The sequence below is a fragment of the Mytilus californianus genome, unplaced genomic scaffold (assembly GCF_021869535.1).
Source record: "Mytilus californianus isolate M0D057914Y unplaced genomic scaffold, xbMytCali1.0.p SCAF_4, whole genome shotgun sequence".
NCBI lineage: Eukaryota > Metazoa > Mollusca > Bivalvia > Mytilida > Mytilidae > Mytilus > Mytilus californianus.
In genome coordinates, this window is record NW_026262690.1 from 96,799,187 (window position 1) to 96,817,178 (window position 17,992).

Sequence of the window (17,992 nt, forward strand, 5' to 3'; positions counted from 1 at the left end):
TGACTCAGTACTATTGTATAACTACTCCAAATCATCCTAATAAGATTTTGTGATTCATGGAGTGTAATGGCATGGGGACTTATTTAATGAAAAAAATATAGGTTTTCATTGCTACCAAAATAGAGAGATAGACAAAGGTATCTGTTTTTAAAGAGCCCCTATTATTCACATGAATTCAATGAATACTTACATTACTGTTTGCTGAAAACAATTATTTGATTAATGTAAAACTGGGTATAAGTAAATAAATAACAACACACATTTGTTTGTAGACATCAGAGAAAACAGCACTGGATGATGAACCTGTGGTGGGTACAGGGGTAGGAGCAGCTTTACAGTTAGCTAATAAAAAAGGTCAGTCTGGTTTACACAAATTCCAAGGGTTTCAACATGTGTAGGTCAATTGTCAGCAACCTTTTTAATCATGTAAGGACTTTAACTTCTAGGTGTATAATAGAACTTTAAAAATATTCAGTTTGCTTGAATACTAATGAATTAAACAGAACAGAATTTTAGAATGATGTAAAAATATTGCAGTCAATTTTGATAAGAGGCAGAGGACCTGTTAAAATTCTTGCAGTGGAGTTGCATAATTGTGACTGTTCCAAGGGTTGACCTGATGAGGTCGAGGATCAATCACTTTAAAATCATGGGGTCAGAAATGTTCTCATTTAACATCTTAAATTTACCAGAAAATCTAAATAACAAACTGAATGTACAACTCAAGTAAAGTATGAAGGGTCAAAGATCATTATTAAAAGTGTATGTTTTTTAAAAGAAACTTGCATTTTCTATCAAAAAAACTATTTCTAAAAGCTGTCATACAACTTATAAAAAGTGGTATTTTGTTTGAAATGAATATTAGAGAAATATGTTGAGATGCCTCATAATTTGAATAAAGTCTAGTGCCGTATTGCTGTTATTAATTAAAGAATGTTTATGAGGTCAAAGGTACAAAGTTAAGAAAAAACCTGACTTTCAGCTTTCATTTTCTTTCTTCATGGCCATTTGGGTTAAGTTACCTATTGCCATCATTTGGCATCAGTGGTCATCAATCATTATCTGCTGTCAGCTGTTGACTATTAAAAATTAAAAAAATAGAAACCACTGGACCAATTTCAACAAAACATTGCTTACATTAATACCAAATCTCCTTATTTTTATACTAAATGATAATTTATTGGGTTTCTAGTATATAGTTTGTGATTTTTGTCCCAACCAAACAACCCCATGACTAAAAACAAACTTACCAATTATATGTATTTGAAAATTTTGGAGGAATTTCCCATATAGGGTACAGGATTTATTTGTTAAAGTCATACAAACTCTATCAAACTTGGAACATTTTATAAGTATTTTTTTATCCTGATTGTTAGGTACATAAATAATGTGATCATAGCAATGAAGAAGAAAGCAATTGATTTGTCTTGATTTCACTTGACAAGAGATATATTTAAAAGTAGATTATCTTTCACAGAAAATATTTTTTATCCAAAAAAGGAAAAAATAAATATCAATATGGAATATATTTGCAAGTTGAGCATTTTTAACATTTCAGGCTTTTAGGAGCCTCTAGTTTCAATTAATGGTTGTATGGTAATATTTATATAACAATCACTGTAGTTGGCTGTACTGCAACCTATATAATAAAAGGAGATATTGGGTAAACTTCAATAGGACAGCACTCCGTTAACAGATGGCAACAAAAAAACAACAAGAGATCAGCATGCATTTTTTATTATGATGTGCAGGCACCCATCAAAGATAGCTAGCATTGACATTCTATTTCTTGTCCTTTGTTTTTGATGGGTAACATGTCCATGAAAGTTACACAACATTTCAAAATATAATAAGATAATAGTATGTACAATTTATTTTGCAGGTTACATAGAAAAAGATGAGAAAAAACCTCGCCCTGAAGTAAAAGATGCTGAGGATTTGTCAGCTCAGAATTATTCTATTGAGGACAAAAGATATGAGTAAGTGTTTAGCTGCCACCAAAAATGAACAATATCACAGGATACCAGTTTTATGCCTGTTAGTCTCTTAAGCATAAATGTGTTATGTGACCAATTGAATTTGTATTTTAATAGTTTCCTTCAGATATAATATGAGGACTTGTAGGCTGTAAATCCTAAACTCTGAATTATCAAATATAACTGATTTTTTTTTAATTTCGCAGAAAGTGGAGGGGCAATCATTTAGAAAACAGTTTTAACATCTTGCTACCTAAATATTTTGCGGAGAAATCACTGTATTGATTAATTATAGCTGAAAATAGTTTGTACATATCTTTAAGACAATAAACATATATTAGCAAATAATTAGAGAAATAGTGTTTATATGAAATTTGGATTTTCTAAAATACATTTGTCAAAAGTATTGTATGTATCATTTAAGTGATCTAGACGAAAAATTTAGAAAAAGAGATAGATATGGTGGCAGTGGTATTATTACTGATTTCAAAGAAAAGGATACTTATAAGCCTTCTTTTAAATTGGAATATGTTGATGATGCTGGGCGACATATGAACCAGAAAGAGGCTTTTAGACAGCTGTCACATCGTTTCCATGGAAAAGGTTCAGGAAAGAAAAAGACAGAGAAAAGACAGAAAAAAGTTGAAGAAGAACAGGTTCATGTCCTTTACCGATTTTATTTTTGTTTATATATAAAAAAGTAAATGTAAATGAAATATGTAGCCCTAAAGTTTTCAAATGCTCAATGATAAGAAATGTATAGCAAAAATTTCCATACTTTTGAAATAGTAAAAAATCATCATATTTGTGATGGGATGTTTCCATTCCTTGTCAAAGAATTTATATTATCAGTTGATTTTTTATAAAGCATTCAATATGATATATATTGTTAACACAACATTCATACTTTATTTATAATAAAAACAGAGATATTAAAAATCAATCTAATGGATGTCCTTCTATGAGTTTATGAATTTTACGATAACTGAAAGATTGGACAGTATTTTCTATTTTACAGTTAATGAAACAGATGAGTTCAACAGACACACCACTTGGTACACTGAATATGTTAAAAGAAAAGCAGAAATCAGAAAAATCTGCTTATATTCTTCTGTCAGGGAACAAAGGACTAACAGGGTATGTTAAAATAGGAAAATAACACTTTATGAATTTGGTGTGTTTGAAGATTTTTTCTGGCTCTTCCTTCATCAGAATGGCACTAACCAAAAAATTTAAAAGCCAAAGGATTTATAAGCATTTTAATAAGTATGGGGCTATATGACCGAAAGGGATCTAAAAGGAATAGCCAAATCAAATTTTAAGTCAACATTTCCTGAGTATTGAACTCGTCTTTGCATAAACAATTGCACAGCTTTGAATCTGAAATACATGTAGTTTGATGTACATGTGTTTGATATAATTATTCAAAAGATTAAACATGTTTTATAAGAATGAAGATACTACAGGTTTCATTTCTGTTATTAGGGTCCTCATTTCTATGTTGGAACATATTCCAGTAGACTTTCCACTTCATTGTCTAGTAATCCTTTCTTTAATACATAATTTTACCATTTACATAAAACAACCAGAATTAAAGGAAATCCTTAGCAAAAAACTTTTCCATATGATTTTGAGGAGACCCATCTCTTATCTCATACTTCTCTAAAATTATATTGTAGAAATTATTGTACATGTTCTTCCAAGGAAAGTGAATTGTTACAGTTTGGCATTTTGTATAGTCCAATCAATTGAGCAAGATCTTATTTTGTTATAAAAATACAAGCCAATTGGCCAGTTCAACACAATCAAATCATAAATCAATCCCAGATTGTGGTAAACAAAACAAAGATTAAGTAATTTGCCAAATAACACCAAATACCTATAAAAGACATTCCTATTATCTTATAATATTATCTCAATCAATTTATTATTGTGATATGCATTGGTTAATGATTAATAATATCTACACCTGCAAATCTTTCATTCTTTGACTGGTAGAACGATACATGAAAGATACATTCACCAACTAATTAAGAATTTTTTTACTAATTAAAGTATATAGCATGATTTGCAAAACTCCATGTTTTGTCAGTGAAGGATTTTAAATTACTTGATGATCTGTAAGTAAATACAATACACATTTTTGGGAATTATTGTCTGAATACATTAATTACATTATGTTTCATGTTAAAAACTCCATCAAATTTCTTTTTCAGAGCTAACATTGCCAAATCCAAATGAGTGCGATAGAAAAGATTTTATGGTTGTCTATGAACAGTAGCATTTCACAATGAATGATAGACATGTAAAAAATGTCCACTGGAAAATGTCATTCATAATATTTTGTGAAATCCTTTCAATCTCAAGGTATCACTACATGGAAACTTTAATAGTGTTCAAATACCTTACAAATAAAAAAAGTTGTGATAGAATTCCTGCATAGAACAGATAGTATAAATATCGAAAAGATCTCTTGATAAATGTGTTATTAATGATATGTTATTAATTAACAATAAATATGAATTTATAGCATATTGTAGTTGACTAAACTTTTTTTTTAAATTCAGGCAAATTTTCAAGGTACAACAGGAGTAGACATTTTGTGAGAGTTATAGTGTTTAAGTTTGGTTCAATTGGATCAGACAGAAGTTTTACAACTTAGTCAAGTCCTCTTCAAAGTTATTGTGCAGCTTTTATGACATTAATATTTACTGAAATTAAATTTTGGGTAAAATACATATCAATAAAATACAAAAAATATCATGAATTATGTCAGGTATACTGGTCTGCATATGGTACAAGTCATATTATAAAGTTGTCTGGCTTTAACTTTGATATTCCCTTGACAACATTGATGTAATATCTAGTTTTTCCCTAGTGCTGTGCTAGCTCAAATCGCTGTTAAATTTTTATGGTCAAAGATTTTGGTACTTTTGGAAGCAAGGTTCACCTTATTGTTCAATAAAAATGATCTCAAATGTCTGAATTATTTAGGAATGGTAATTTACGATTTTCTCGGGAAATTAAAATTTCAGTTACTTATGATCGCAACGAAACAAATTTTTAGGAATGGTAAATTTATGATTTCTCAGGAATTTAAAAATTTCAGTTACTTATGATCAAGACGAAACAATTTTTTAAATTTTTTAGGAATGGTAGATTTAGGATTTTACAAGAATATAAAATTTCAGTTACTTATGATTGGGATACATTTCTTCTTTCCATCCCATGAAACTTAATTTTTCTGTAAGATAATGTAATGTTGTTGATTTAACCAAATATTAAACTATGTGTGTAGAAGAAAGGTTGAATTGTCCATCATTAAACTCCAGGTTATTGGCTAATTAAGATTATGTATACAAAATTGATATCTTATAGCCAACAAATATTTCCTAAGTAAGTAGAAGAAAATTGAAGGTTATTTGGAGCAGTCCCAGGTCCTGATTATGTCTGCTTTTCTTTGATTCATCCCTTACAATTCAGTTGATTAACCCTACCAGGCCGCCACATTCTGTATGTGTTTGTCCAAAGTCGGAAATCTGTAATTCAGTTGCTGTTGTTCCCTGCACAATGCGTTGCGGGGGACATACAAATACCGGCCGTCCACCTGTCCAGTCTTGTTAGTGCTCTCACATATACAATTCTTGACGGATTTTTATAAAACTTATATCATAAATTTATATCAGCAATGTCTCGGACAAGTTGGAAAATCAGTGCCAATGAACTTCTGTTAAAAGAGTTGTGCCCCTTGGAAACATTATTTATATGGAAAATTACATCGTTAGCACTCTCATTTGTATAATTTTTGCCAGATTTTTATAAAACTTATATTGTAGGTTTATATCAGCAATGTCTAGGACGCGTTCGATAATTATTGCCAATCAATCATTTTTGGGAAAAGATTGCATGAAATGCAATCAAAACCCTATGGTACTGACTTGATATCTAAATCTTCCAAGGTTTATCACTACCTTAGAGATACACAAAATATAGTCCACAAAGGGATGGTTAGGATTGGCTTTGGGGGGTTATGGCTCAAACCGTTAAGAAATTTGGGGCAAAAAAGGGGGAAAAACAAGGGTTTCCTGGTTGGTTACAAGAGCGCAATTATTTGTTTACATTTTACCGGCAAGTTTTTTACCCCAAGATGGTACTCAGAATAGAATCCTATACGGCTTCTGATTGGATGATACAGGATTGGAATTACATTTAATCGAAAGCTTATCCAATTAGGTTTAAAAATTGCAGAAAATCATATTCACATTTTACGAAGTATAGAAAATATCCTCCATTTCTGCACGTCGGAGCCATTAAAAATATGCCTTTTTCATTAAGCGAAAAAAATAGACGATCTTTTTCAACTGCATTTTAAGTCAATTTCTGCCGCATGACCCTATATATTTTTATACGACAGCAAAAAAATTTTTGTGGTCGTATATTGGTATGACGTTGGCGTCGTCGTCGTCCGAAGACACATTGGTTTTCGCACTCTAACTTTAGTATAAGTGAATGGATCTTTATGAAATTTTACCACAAGGTTCAATACCACAAAAGGAAGGTTGGGATTGATTTTGGGGGTTATGGTAATAACAGTAAAGGAATTAGGGGCCAAAAAGGGGCCAAAAATAAGCATTTTTGTAACTTCCAGACATAACTTGTGTGTTAGTGTATGGATCTCTCTGACATTGTACCACAAGGTTCCATATCACTAAAGGAATGCTGGGATTGATTTTGGGGGTAATTGCCTCCAAATTTTAGGAATTAGGGGCCAAAAAAGGGGCAAAAAAAACGCATTTTTCTAGTTTCATGACAATAACTTGTGTGTAAGTGTATGGATCTTTATGAAATTGTACTACAAGGTTCCATATCACAAAGGGAAAGCTGGGTTTGAGTTTTGGGGGTAATTGCTCTAAACGTTTAGGAATTTGGGGCCAAAAAGGGGCCAAAAAACACATTTTTTTCTAGTTTCCAGACAATAACTTGTGTTCAAGTGTATGGATCTCTCTGAAATTGTACTGCAAGGTACCATACCACAAAGGGAAGGCTGGGATTGAGTTTGGGGGTGATGAATCATAATGGGGGTTCAAAAAATTTTGGGGGGGGATTTATTTTTTTTTCCTTTTTTTTCTTTTTTTCCTTTTTTGTTTCTTTTAAAATTTTCCATTTTAAGTTGGTTATTTCTGATTTATATTTAAAATCAAATAATAATGATATGGTAGGAGATACACACCAAACAGGATGTGTAAATTATTATATAATAAGTATTGTGCAATAGCAAGAAATTTTCAATTGCACAGTATTGCACAATAGCAAGAAATCTTCAATTGCACAGTATTGCGCAATAGCAAGAAATCTTCAATTGCACAGTATTGCGCAATAGCAAGAAATATCCAATAGCACAATATTGCGCAATAGCAAGAAATTGTCAATTGTACAGTATTGCGCAATAGCAAGAAATATTTAATAGCACAGGATTGTGCAAAAGAAGATACTTCCTATAAATTGCTTATTTCTTGACCAATTTCAATGGGGTTTTATTCTTGATTTCATGGGGTTCTTTAATATGCTGAATCTAACCGTGTATTTAGTTTTTGGATTTTGGGCCCCGTTTTTAAATTGGTCCACATTGAGGTCCAAAGGGTCCAAAATTAAACTTTGTTTGATTTCATCAAAAATTGAATTATTGGGGTTCTTTGATATGCCGAATCTAACTGTGTATTTAGATTCTTAAATTTTGGTTCCGTTTTCAAATTGGTCTACATTAAGGTCCAAAGGGTCCAAAATTAAACTTAGTTTGATTTTAACAAAAATTGAATTCTTAGGGTTCTTTGATATACTGAATCTAAACATGTATTTAGATTTTTGATTATGGGCCCAGTTTTCAAGTTGGTCCAAATCGGGGTCCAAAATTAAACTTTGTTTGATTTCAACAAAAATTGAATATATGGGGTTCTTTGATATGCTGAATCTAACCATGTATGTAGATTTTTGATTTTTGGGCCCCGTTATCAACTTTGTCCACATTGAGGTCAAAAGGGTCCAAAATTAAACTTTGTTTAATTTCATCAAAAATTGAATTATTGGGGTTCTTTGATATGCCGAATCTAACCGTGTATTTAGATTCTTAATTTTTGGTTCCGTTTTCAAATTGGTCTACATTAAGGTCCAAAGGGTCCAAAATTAAACTTAGTTTGATTTTAACAAAAATTGAATTCTTAGGGTTCTTTGATATGCTGAATCTAAACATGTATTTAGATTTTTGATTATGGGCCCAGTTTTCAAGTTGGTCCAAATGGGGGTCCAAAATTAAACTTTGTTTGATTTCAACAAAAATTGAATATATGGGGTTCTTTGATATGCTGAATCTAACCATGTATTTAGATTTTTGATTTTTGGGCCCCGTTATCAACTTTGTCCACATTGAGGTCAAAAGGGTCCAAAATTAAACTTTGTTTGATTTCATCAAAAATTGAATTATTTGGGTTCTTTGATATGCCGAATCTAACTGTGTATTTAGATTCTTAAATTTTGGTTCCGTTTTCAAATTGGTCTACATTAAGGTCCAAAGGGTCCAAAATTAAACTTAGTTTGATTTTAACAAAAATTGAATTCTTAGGGTTCTTTGATATGCCGAATCCAACCGTGTATTTAGATTCTTAATTTTTGGTTCCGTTTTCAAATTGGTCTACATTAAGGTCCAAAGGGTCCAAAATTAAACTTAGTTTGATTTTAACAAAAATTGAATTCTTAGGGTTCTTTGATATGCTGAATCTAAACATGTATTTAGATTTTTGATTATGGGCCCAGTTTTCAAGTTGGTCCAAATCGGGGTCCAAAATTAAACTTTGTTTGATTTCAACAAAAATTGATTATATAGGGTTCTTTGATATGCTGAATCTAACCATGTATTTAGATTTTTGATTTTTGGGCCCCGTTATCAACTTTGTCCACATTGAGGTCAAAAGGGTCCAAAATTAAACTTTGTTTGATTTCATCAAAAATTGAATTATTGGGGTTATTTGATATGCCGAATCTAACTGTGTATTTAGATTCTTAAATTTTGGTTCCGTTTTCAAATTGGTCTACATTAAGGTCCAAAGGGTCCAAAATTAAACTTAGTTTGATTTTAACAAAAATTGAATTCTTAGGGTTCTTTGATATGCCGAATCTAACCGTGTATTTAGATTTTTAATTTTTGGTTCCGTTTTCAAATTGGTCTACATTAAGGTCCAAAGGGTCCAAAATTAAACTTAGTTTGATTTTAACAAAAATTGAATTCTTAGGGTTCTTTGATATGCTGAATCTAAACATGTATTTAGATTTTTGATTATGGGCCCAGTTTTCAAGTTGGTCCAAATCGGGGTCCAAAATTAAACTTTGTTTGATTTCAACAAAAATTGAATATATGGGGTTCTTTGATATGCTGAATCTAACCATGTATTTAGATTTTTGATTTTTGGGCCCCGTTATCAACTTTGTCCACATTGAGGTCAAAAGGGTCCAAAATTAAACTTTGTTTGATTTCATCAAAAATTGAATTCTTGGGGTTCTTTGATATGCTGAATCTAACCATGTATTTAGATTTTGGATATTGGACCATAATAGGTGAATGTCCAATTTAAAATTTTTAAGTTCTTAGACCACATTCAATCTGTGTTAGAAACCTATGCTGTGTCAAATATTTAATCACAATCCAAATCCAAAGCTGTATCAAGCTTGAATGTTGTGTCCATACTTCCCCCAACTGTTCAGGGTTCGACCTCTGCGGTCGTATCAAGCTGCGCCCTGCGGAGCATTTTATTTTGATTGTAATGCAACACTGGCATTTCTAGTAACAGGAACTGCAATCCGTTTTTCCCTAGTTTGTGTAGTCTTCGAGAAAAAAAATACGGAACACCAGTGGTACCCTATGGAAAATGCATTACGAATAATTGCGCTCTTGTAACCTATAGAAAAAAGACATTTTTTTTTAATAAGGCTTTGAAAAATGTTAAAAATAGTCATTTTGCTCGGAAAAAATGTGAAACAGCGAGAAATTGGGTCAAATGGACTTTTCATCAACGTGAATTCAAGCTATAGTCTGACAAAGTATGAAGAGAATAGAACGGTTTTGTGATATCTACTGTTTTTATGGGGAAAAGCATGTGTATATCTTGAATTTGAAGATTCATTTTGGTTTTTAACAATAATGATCGTGACTCAGTTGCTATTCTAGCAAAAAGCTAATTTGGTGAAAATTGACCGAAAGGGTCCCTAAGCAAACACCAACGAATTAGTTAAATTGCAAAGTAGAAAAATTAATCTTGGCATTGAATATTGTAGTCCAAGAATAGTTTCTCTTGCCAAAGTAGTAATATTATCATATTTTCAAAATTTGGAAAAACTATAGTCTGTTTCAAAAACGTGTTTTTTCAAGAAATGGTTTCATTTAAAGCCATTCTTCAAAATTCGATGTAGCTTTTCCATATCAGAACAGTTTTGTCGACAATATGATCAGTGCTCGGTGACCTTTGAAAAATAAGGCCAGTAAATAAACTTTATTTTCATGTCTTTTTAAACAGTACCGTATTTGGTGAAAAAATCAGTTCAAATTTTTGGCCCGATCGGCGGGCAAAAACTAATTCTCAAAATTAAGAGAGTGATCAGATAATGTTTTAAAGACGTTATTTTATCTAGATAGACGCTAGCGCTTCATTTAGCGCGGGCGCTTAATTTTCGGAATTTTTTTTCATTACCGTATAGGTTACAAGAGCGCAATTATTTGTTTACATTTTACCGGCAAGTTTTTTACCCCAAGATGGTACTCAGAATAGAATCCTATACGGCTTCTGATTGGATGATACAGGATTGGAATTACATTTAATCGAAAGCTTATCCAATTAGGTTTAAAAATTGCAGAAAATCATATTCACATTTTACGAAGTATAGAAAATATCCTCCATTTCTGCACGTCGGAGCCATTAAAAATATGCCTTTATCATTAAGCGAAAAAAATAGACGATCTTTTTCAACTGCATTTTAAGTCAATTTCTGCCGCATGACCCTATATATTTTTTTGATATTAATGCAACACTGGCATTTCTAGTAACAGGAACTGCAATCCGTTTTTCCCTAGTTTGTGTAGTCTTCGAGAAAAAAAATACGGAACACCAGTGGTACCCTATGGAAAATGCATTACGAATAATTGCGCTCTTGTAACCGGTTAATGGACAATTAAAAAAAAGTACAATGTTATGTTTGGATTACCTCCCTTTCACTGCTTTTAAATTATGTATAAAGAAATGTTGTATTGTCTTGAGGTGATTAGCTGTCAATTTATTTTTAGAAGTTACTATTTAAAAATGCTGATTAAGGAATATTAATTTTAACCATGATTATGTATGTCATTTTCTATTTTAAGACTTTTATGATGTTTTTAAATGGGTAATTATGGTTACAAATTCCATTGGAACAGCAACAGCATAGTGTATTGCATAAAAGCAAAAAATTGAATATAAATTCAAATCATATAACCAATTCTAAGTTCTTTGACTACAGTTATTCTGTGTCAGAAACCTATTATGTGTCAAATATTTAATTACAATCCAAATTTAGACCTGTATCAAGCGCGAATATTGTATCCATTTTTGCCCCAACTGTTCAGGGTTGGACCTCTGCGGTCGTATCCAGCTGCGCTTGGCGAAGCAGTTTATTATTTGTATGAGTATCTGACATTTATCCTTTCAGAGGAATAGTCCTCCTTAAAATGAAAAATGTGAAATTTAACACTGTTCAATGAGCCAACAATTTATATTTCATGATATTAAACAAGGAGTACTGCACAATGTCATGCAAAGTATACCTCCACTTGTTATTAAGCATTGGCAAAAAATTTGAAGTTCAGTGGTTGTAAACTAAAGGCTGTTAAAAGTCTGTGTCATTCACTTGGATTTTGGTGCATCTTCAACGATGACCAATCTGATAGTAGACTACCGGTAGAATGTAATTCAGGACTCAATTTCCTTTTTCGTTGATCATGTTGTTCTGGTCTTAAAGAGTTTCTCTCCATCTTCTATAACTTTTGCCAAAATTGAAGAAGGGTGAAAATCATCATTTAAGCGCAATAACTCCTACAAGAAGTCAACTATCAATTTCATCTATGTGACCTATTTATAGTTCTCGCCTTGCTGATGATTTTTGATGTTTTGAGTTTTCCTCAAAATTGGAAAAATGATTAAAAATCATCGTTAAAGGGCAATAACTCCTATAAAGAGTTGACTGGCAGTTCGGCCCTTATTGACATATTTGTAGTTACTATCCTGCTGATCATTTTTTCATTTCAAAATATTTATCTATCATAGTTTTGAAGATATTCGGGAAAGCACAAAAAGATTTGTAAAAATCATCATTAAGAGCAACGACTCCTTTAAGGAGTCCAGACAACATGAACATAATGAAATCATTCCAGAGCCAACATAGTTAATCTATTGCTTATAGTATCTGAGAAATGGAAATAATCATGAAAAATTAACATGGACTTATAAACCATGAAAATGAAGTCAAGGTCAGATGAACCCTTCCAGACATGTTCACCTAACAATCATTCAATAAACCACTTATAGTTAACCTATTGCTTATAGGATCTGAATAACATAAACCATGAAAACTTAACATTTACCAAATGTAGTGGACTTAGTACTTATAGTATCTGAGAAAAAACTTGACATTGTAAATGAACCATGAAAAAAGGTCAAGGTAATATGAAACCTGCCAGACAGACACCAAACCAAATACAGCTAATCCATTGCGTATAGTAATTGGAGAAACAGACTAAACAAAATTAAATTGATTCACCGAGCGCAGCTGGATACAACCGCAGAGGTCCAACCCTGAACAGTTGGGGCAAAAATGGACGCAATATTCACGCTTGATACAGGTCTGAATTTGGATTGTAATTAAATACTAAAGTATTTGTCCATTAACCTGGACACCCTTGTTTTTCCCCCTTTTTTTCCCCTAATTCCTAAACAGTTTGAGCCATAACCCCCCAAAGCAAATCCTAACCATCCCTTTGTGGTATGGAAACTTGTGGTATAATTTCAGAGAGATCCATACACCGTTCCACAAGTTATTGTCTGGAAACTAGAAAAATGCTTATTTTTGGCCCCTAATTCCTTAACTGTTGGTACCCATCACCCCCAAAATCAATCCCAACCTTCCTTTTGTGGTATTGAACCTTATGTTAAAATTTCATAGAGATCCATTCACTTAAACTAAAGTTATTGTGCGAAAACCAATGTGTCTTCGGACGACGACGATGATGCCAACATCATACCAATATACGACCGCAAAATTTTTTTGCGGTCGTATAAAAACTCATCATTGGCTAATTAACTATGAAAATGAGGTCACAGTCAAATGAAACCCAACAGTCTGACATGTACACCTTACAATCATTCAACACATCAAATATAGTTGACCTTTTGCTTATAGTATCTGAGATATGGACTTGATCAAGAAAACTTAACCTTGATCACTGATCCGTGAAATGAGGTAGAGGTGAACCCTGTCTGACGGAGATGAAGACCTTGCAAGGATCCCATATACCAAAATTAGTTCTATTACTCATAATAGAAACATTGTAACATAAGGTATCTGCATACAAGATATGAAGCATCTTGATCTTCTTCCTTCTGAAATATAAAGCTTTATACAAAAAGTTTAGACTGTCACCGCCACCTGATTGTAATCCCTATGTTCGCAATTGGAGACTTTTGTCGCAAAAAGTAGGTCCAATAAGAAGTCATCTAACAGATCTGATGTAAATGGAAAATGGACAGTACATATATCTCAACTTTCTTAACAATTCTGCCCCCATCAGATTTTCTCTTTCTATAGCCATTTTCATTCGTAGAATGCACTTTTCAACAATTCAAGATAATTGTTGAAAATTGCATTCTACTCTATGTTCTATTTTTAGTCACTTGAACCATGTTGGTTGGCAGATGGATCATTGAACACATTTTTTTAAACTGTATACCCCAATGATAATTGTGTCCAAATTTGATTTTAACTAGCCTAGTAGTTTCAGAGAAGAAAATTTGTGTAAAAGTTGCAGAAAAATGGTGAAGACAGACGCCAAGAGATAAGAATAGCTCACTTGACCCTTCGAATCAGGTGAGTTAAATAAGTACCTTCAAACATAGTGATTGCAAGGCAGATCTAAAAATCGCTTACACAGTACAACTCATCATAATAAAATTCCAGATCATATTTCAATTCATTCCTTAATACAGCATCTGAGTAAAATGTAACAAAAATTATGGATGAACAGACAAGGTGAATGAACCTTGAATGGGTGTATAATAAAATGAAAATAAATGGAGAATGTGTCCATGGGACACAGATGATGCCCCAACTTGCATATAACACTATAAAGGGACATAATTCAAGAACGGTAAAAGTGACGCTACCAAAATTCGTATTTGATCTGAGTTTTGTGGTAATAAGCATTGTGTATAAGAGTCATAACATTTGGTTGAGGCAAACTTAAGTTAGAGAATGGAAACCAATTTCAGGACGTACAGACATATAAGGGAAAAACTTAATGCCCCCTCCTATATGGCGGGGGCATTAAAATATAATGACAATGAACTATTTCAGATACCATTTTTATTAAAAAATAAAATGATAAAATCTTTCTATCTTCAATTTGACCCCTCATGATCAATTAAAACAAAACAATAAATTTGTTCACTTCCTCTTTGACAAGTATTGACCTTCCATTCATCCTCACTTCTGTATATATCATTCATTATAAAACACATATTTACACCACCTTCACACATAAAAGCATTCAGTATTTACAAATAATTCATTTAGCATGTAAAATCACAATAAAATTAAATATCTCTTTTGCACTAAGTTATTATTTTCTCAGTAGCATCAATACACATAAAACAATATAGCATTAACAGTCAACAGTAAAAATACACCATCAATACTTTGTTTTATTTTTTTAACAAGAGTCATACAAGGATGGATGATTGGATAATTACAATATAGATAGCACTACACCTGTATATGAATGACAATTGGAAATTTCTTTTTACAATTTGAGCAAATAGATCATTTTGACCTGAAATTATAATTAGTATCTTTTAATTTAATTTGTACATGGAATGGCATGTTTGACAATTCATACAAAGAGTTTATGCTAAATTAAAACCTTTAACACCACATAAATTCATCCACAAGTGTCACTATCTGTACTTGTTGTTTTTCTCCATGAAAGATGTTCACACAATACAGGATTTAACACGAGATCAAGTCAATTGTGTAAATTATACTGAACCACAGTTTTGAGCTACAATAATTGTATATCTGATCAATTATTAGATTATCGTTGTTACACAGTATTAAGGTCCTCTAATGAGTAACAATACCATTAGACTATGATGGTCCATTGATAAGTAATTTGGCAGTACAACACAGTCACTTATCAACTTAGAAAAGCTTCTGGAGGAATCTTGTTTTGTTTCTGTTAAAATTAAATATGAAGTTTGAAAATTATTTAACAACACAACAGTTCTAATATTTTATAGAAAGCAACATAGCTATTTTATAGTTCTTCAGATCCAATCAAGGTAATAACTACATTTTTACATTTTTCATTTTTTTTTTTTTTGGTGTATACATTTTTACATGCACTGTCACTTGTTGCTGTATATTATATTTGTTTTTTTTTCGTTCATTGTTTTGTAAATAAGCCAGGCAGTTAGTTTCTTGTTTGCATTCTTTTACATTTGTCATTTTGAGGCCTTTTATAGCTTGCTCTGCAGTATGGGACAGTATGGGATTTTCTCATTGTGGAAGGTCATACAGTGACCTATAGTTAACTTCTACGTCATTTGGCCTCTGGTGGAGAGTTGTCTAATTGGCAATTATACCACATCTTTTTTTTTTTATATTACAACAAATTCAAACAAAAACATTCCATTCTTTTCACACTACTATTTATTTATCCCTAGTATTCAACTAGTATTCAAAGGGTGTACACCTCTCTGCACTATAATATACATACTCCTTAAACACAGGCACAGAAAATTTTAAAACCACTCAGTTAAAATAGGGATAAATAAATTTCCCTCGTGCATGGCTCTAGATCTGTTTTCTTGTGTGGGTTTGGTTTTATCAGCTATTCAACATGTACATGTCTATTAGGTCTTGGATTTTAAATATTTTGGCCTCGAGCATCACTGAAAAGACATTGATCGTCTGAATGTGTATGATGGTATAATGGCAGAAAATCAGTGTTGCAGAAGTACTTAAACACTACAATACAGCATTGTTTGAAATGAATATAAAAATTAAAATGATGGTAAATACATACCTGCAGTTCAGAGAATACCTTACCAGCTTCCATATAATCCCAATTATACTGTTGCAAACATCTGTAAAATAAATGTATTAGAGCTATTATAAAATTCAATGTTGAACAAAAGTTTAAATGGCTTGCTGTTCAGTGTGAGTCAAGGCTCCGTGTTGAAGGCCGTACTTTGACCTATAATGGTTTACTTTTACAAATTGTGACTTGAATAGAGAGTTGTCTCGTTGGCACTCAAACCACATCTTCTTATATCTATTGCTTGTAAACTTTGTTAGGATGTTTGCTCAAGTATTGTAATTAAGATTGACACCTTAATACAATAGAAAGGTGGAGTAACAGTCTTGTTTACAATATACAAAGATTTGATTGGACAATAAATATCATCATATTGTTTCCAGTCAGGCACTTGATACACATCCTTTACAGCTGTACCATCACTGTGGAGAATTGAAGAAGAGTGCACACGCTGAAATATCTCGCCTTCTTTACTAATCATTGATATTATGTTGATAGTCCTAAATATAAAGCTTAATTACAACTGTCAAATAAACTTAACATTAACCAAGAAAACTAAACATTGACCAATGAACCATGCCTGGCAGACATGTACAGTTAACAATTCTTCCATACAACAAATATAGTTGACCTATTGCTTATAGTTTAAGAAAAACAGACCAAAACACAAAAACTTAACACTGAGCAATGAACCGTGAAAATGAGGTCAAGGTCATATAAAACCTGCACGACTGACATATAGATCATAAAATATTTCCATACACCAAATATAGTTGACCTATTGCATATAGTATTAGAAAAAAAGACCAAAACTCAAAAACTTAACTTTGACCACTGAACCATGAAAACGAGGTCAAGGTCAGATGACACCTGCCAGCTAGACATGTACACCTTACAATCATTCCATGCACCAAATATAGTAGACCTATTGCATACAGTATAAGAAAAACAGACCAAAACACAAAAACTTAACTATAACCACTGAACCATGAAAATGAGGTCAAGGTCAGATGACACCTGCCTGTTGGACATGTACACCTTACAGTCCTTCCATACACCGAATATACTAGACCTATTGCTTATCGTATCTGAGATATGGACTTGACCACCAAAACTTAACCTTGTTCACTGATCCATGAAATGAGGTCAAGGTCAAGTGAAAACTGTCTGACGGGCATGAGGACCTTGCAAGGTACGCACATACCAAATATAGTTGTCCTACTACTTATAATAAGAGAGAATTTAACATTACAAAAAATGTTAACTTTTTTTTCAAGTAGTCACTGAACCATGAAAATGAGGTCAAGGACATTGGACATGTGACTGACGGAAACTTCGTAACATGAGGCATCCATATACAAAGTATGAAGCATCCAGGTCTTCCACCATCTAAAATATAAAGCTTTTAAGAAGTTAGCTAACGCCGCTGCCGCCGGATCACTATCCCTATGTCGAGCTTTCTGCGACAAAAGTCGCAGGCTCGACAATAAGATATAAATAAGCATCTAAAAATATGATGAAATTTGTTCTTGATTATAATGAAATAATAAAAGTTCATGTCTTTTTTTCTCTGGAGAATATTTCCTTAGAATAAAAGGAGAAATGGGGAAAATGTAAATGATTCAGTAATCCA

The 17,992-nt window shown here is 32.2% G+C and overlaps 2 protein-coding genes across 3 annotated transcripts in view; one reads left to right on the forward strand and one right to left on the reverse strand.

Annotated features, from left to right (window-relative positions):
• Window positions 1–4,508, forward strand: part of LOC127698936 (U4/U6.U5 tri-snRNP-associated protein 1-like) — a 50,105-nt gene extending 45,597 nt beyond the window's left edge. The window contains exons 16-20 of the mRNA XM_052202695.1: window positions 273–354; window positions 1,883–1,979; window positions 2,401–2,632; window positions 2,995–3,113; window positions 4,193–4,508. Of these exons, the coding sequence (XP_052058655.1) occupies window positions 273–354; window positions 1,883–1,979; window positions 2,401–2,632; window positions 2,995–3,113; window positions 4,193–4,217 (555 nt within the window). The 3' untranslated portion in view covers window positions 4,218–4,508. The remainder of the gene's footprint in view (window positions 1–272; window positions 355–1,882; window positions 1,980–2,400; window positions 2,633–2,994; window positions 3,114–4,192) is intronic.
• A 10,102-nt stretch (window positions 4,509–14,610) lies between these two features.
• The window catches only part of LOC127698945 (nuclear RNA export factor 1-like), a 39,764-nt gene continuing 36,382 nt past the window's right edge, over window positions 14,611–17,992 (reverse strand). For both annotated transcript variants that reach the window (XM_052202719.1, XM_052202722.1), the window contains exons 23-24: window positions 16,348–16,408; window positions 14,611–15,495 (exon numbers count right to left, since the gene is read on the reverse strand). In XM_052202719.1, the coding sequence (XP_052058679.1) occupies window positions 15,457–15,495; window positions 16,348–16,408 (100 nt within the window). In that variant the 3' untranslated portion in view covers window positions 14,611–15,456. The remainder of the gene's footprint in view (window positions 15,496–16,347; window positions 16,409–17,992) is intronic.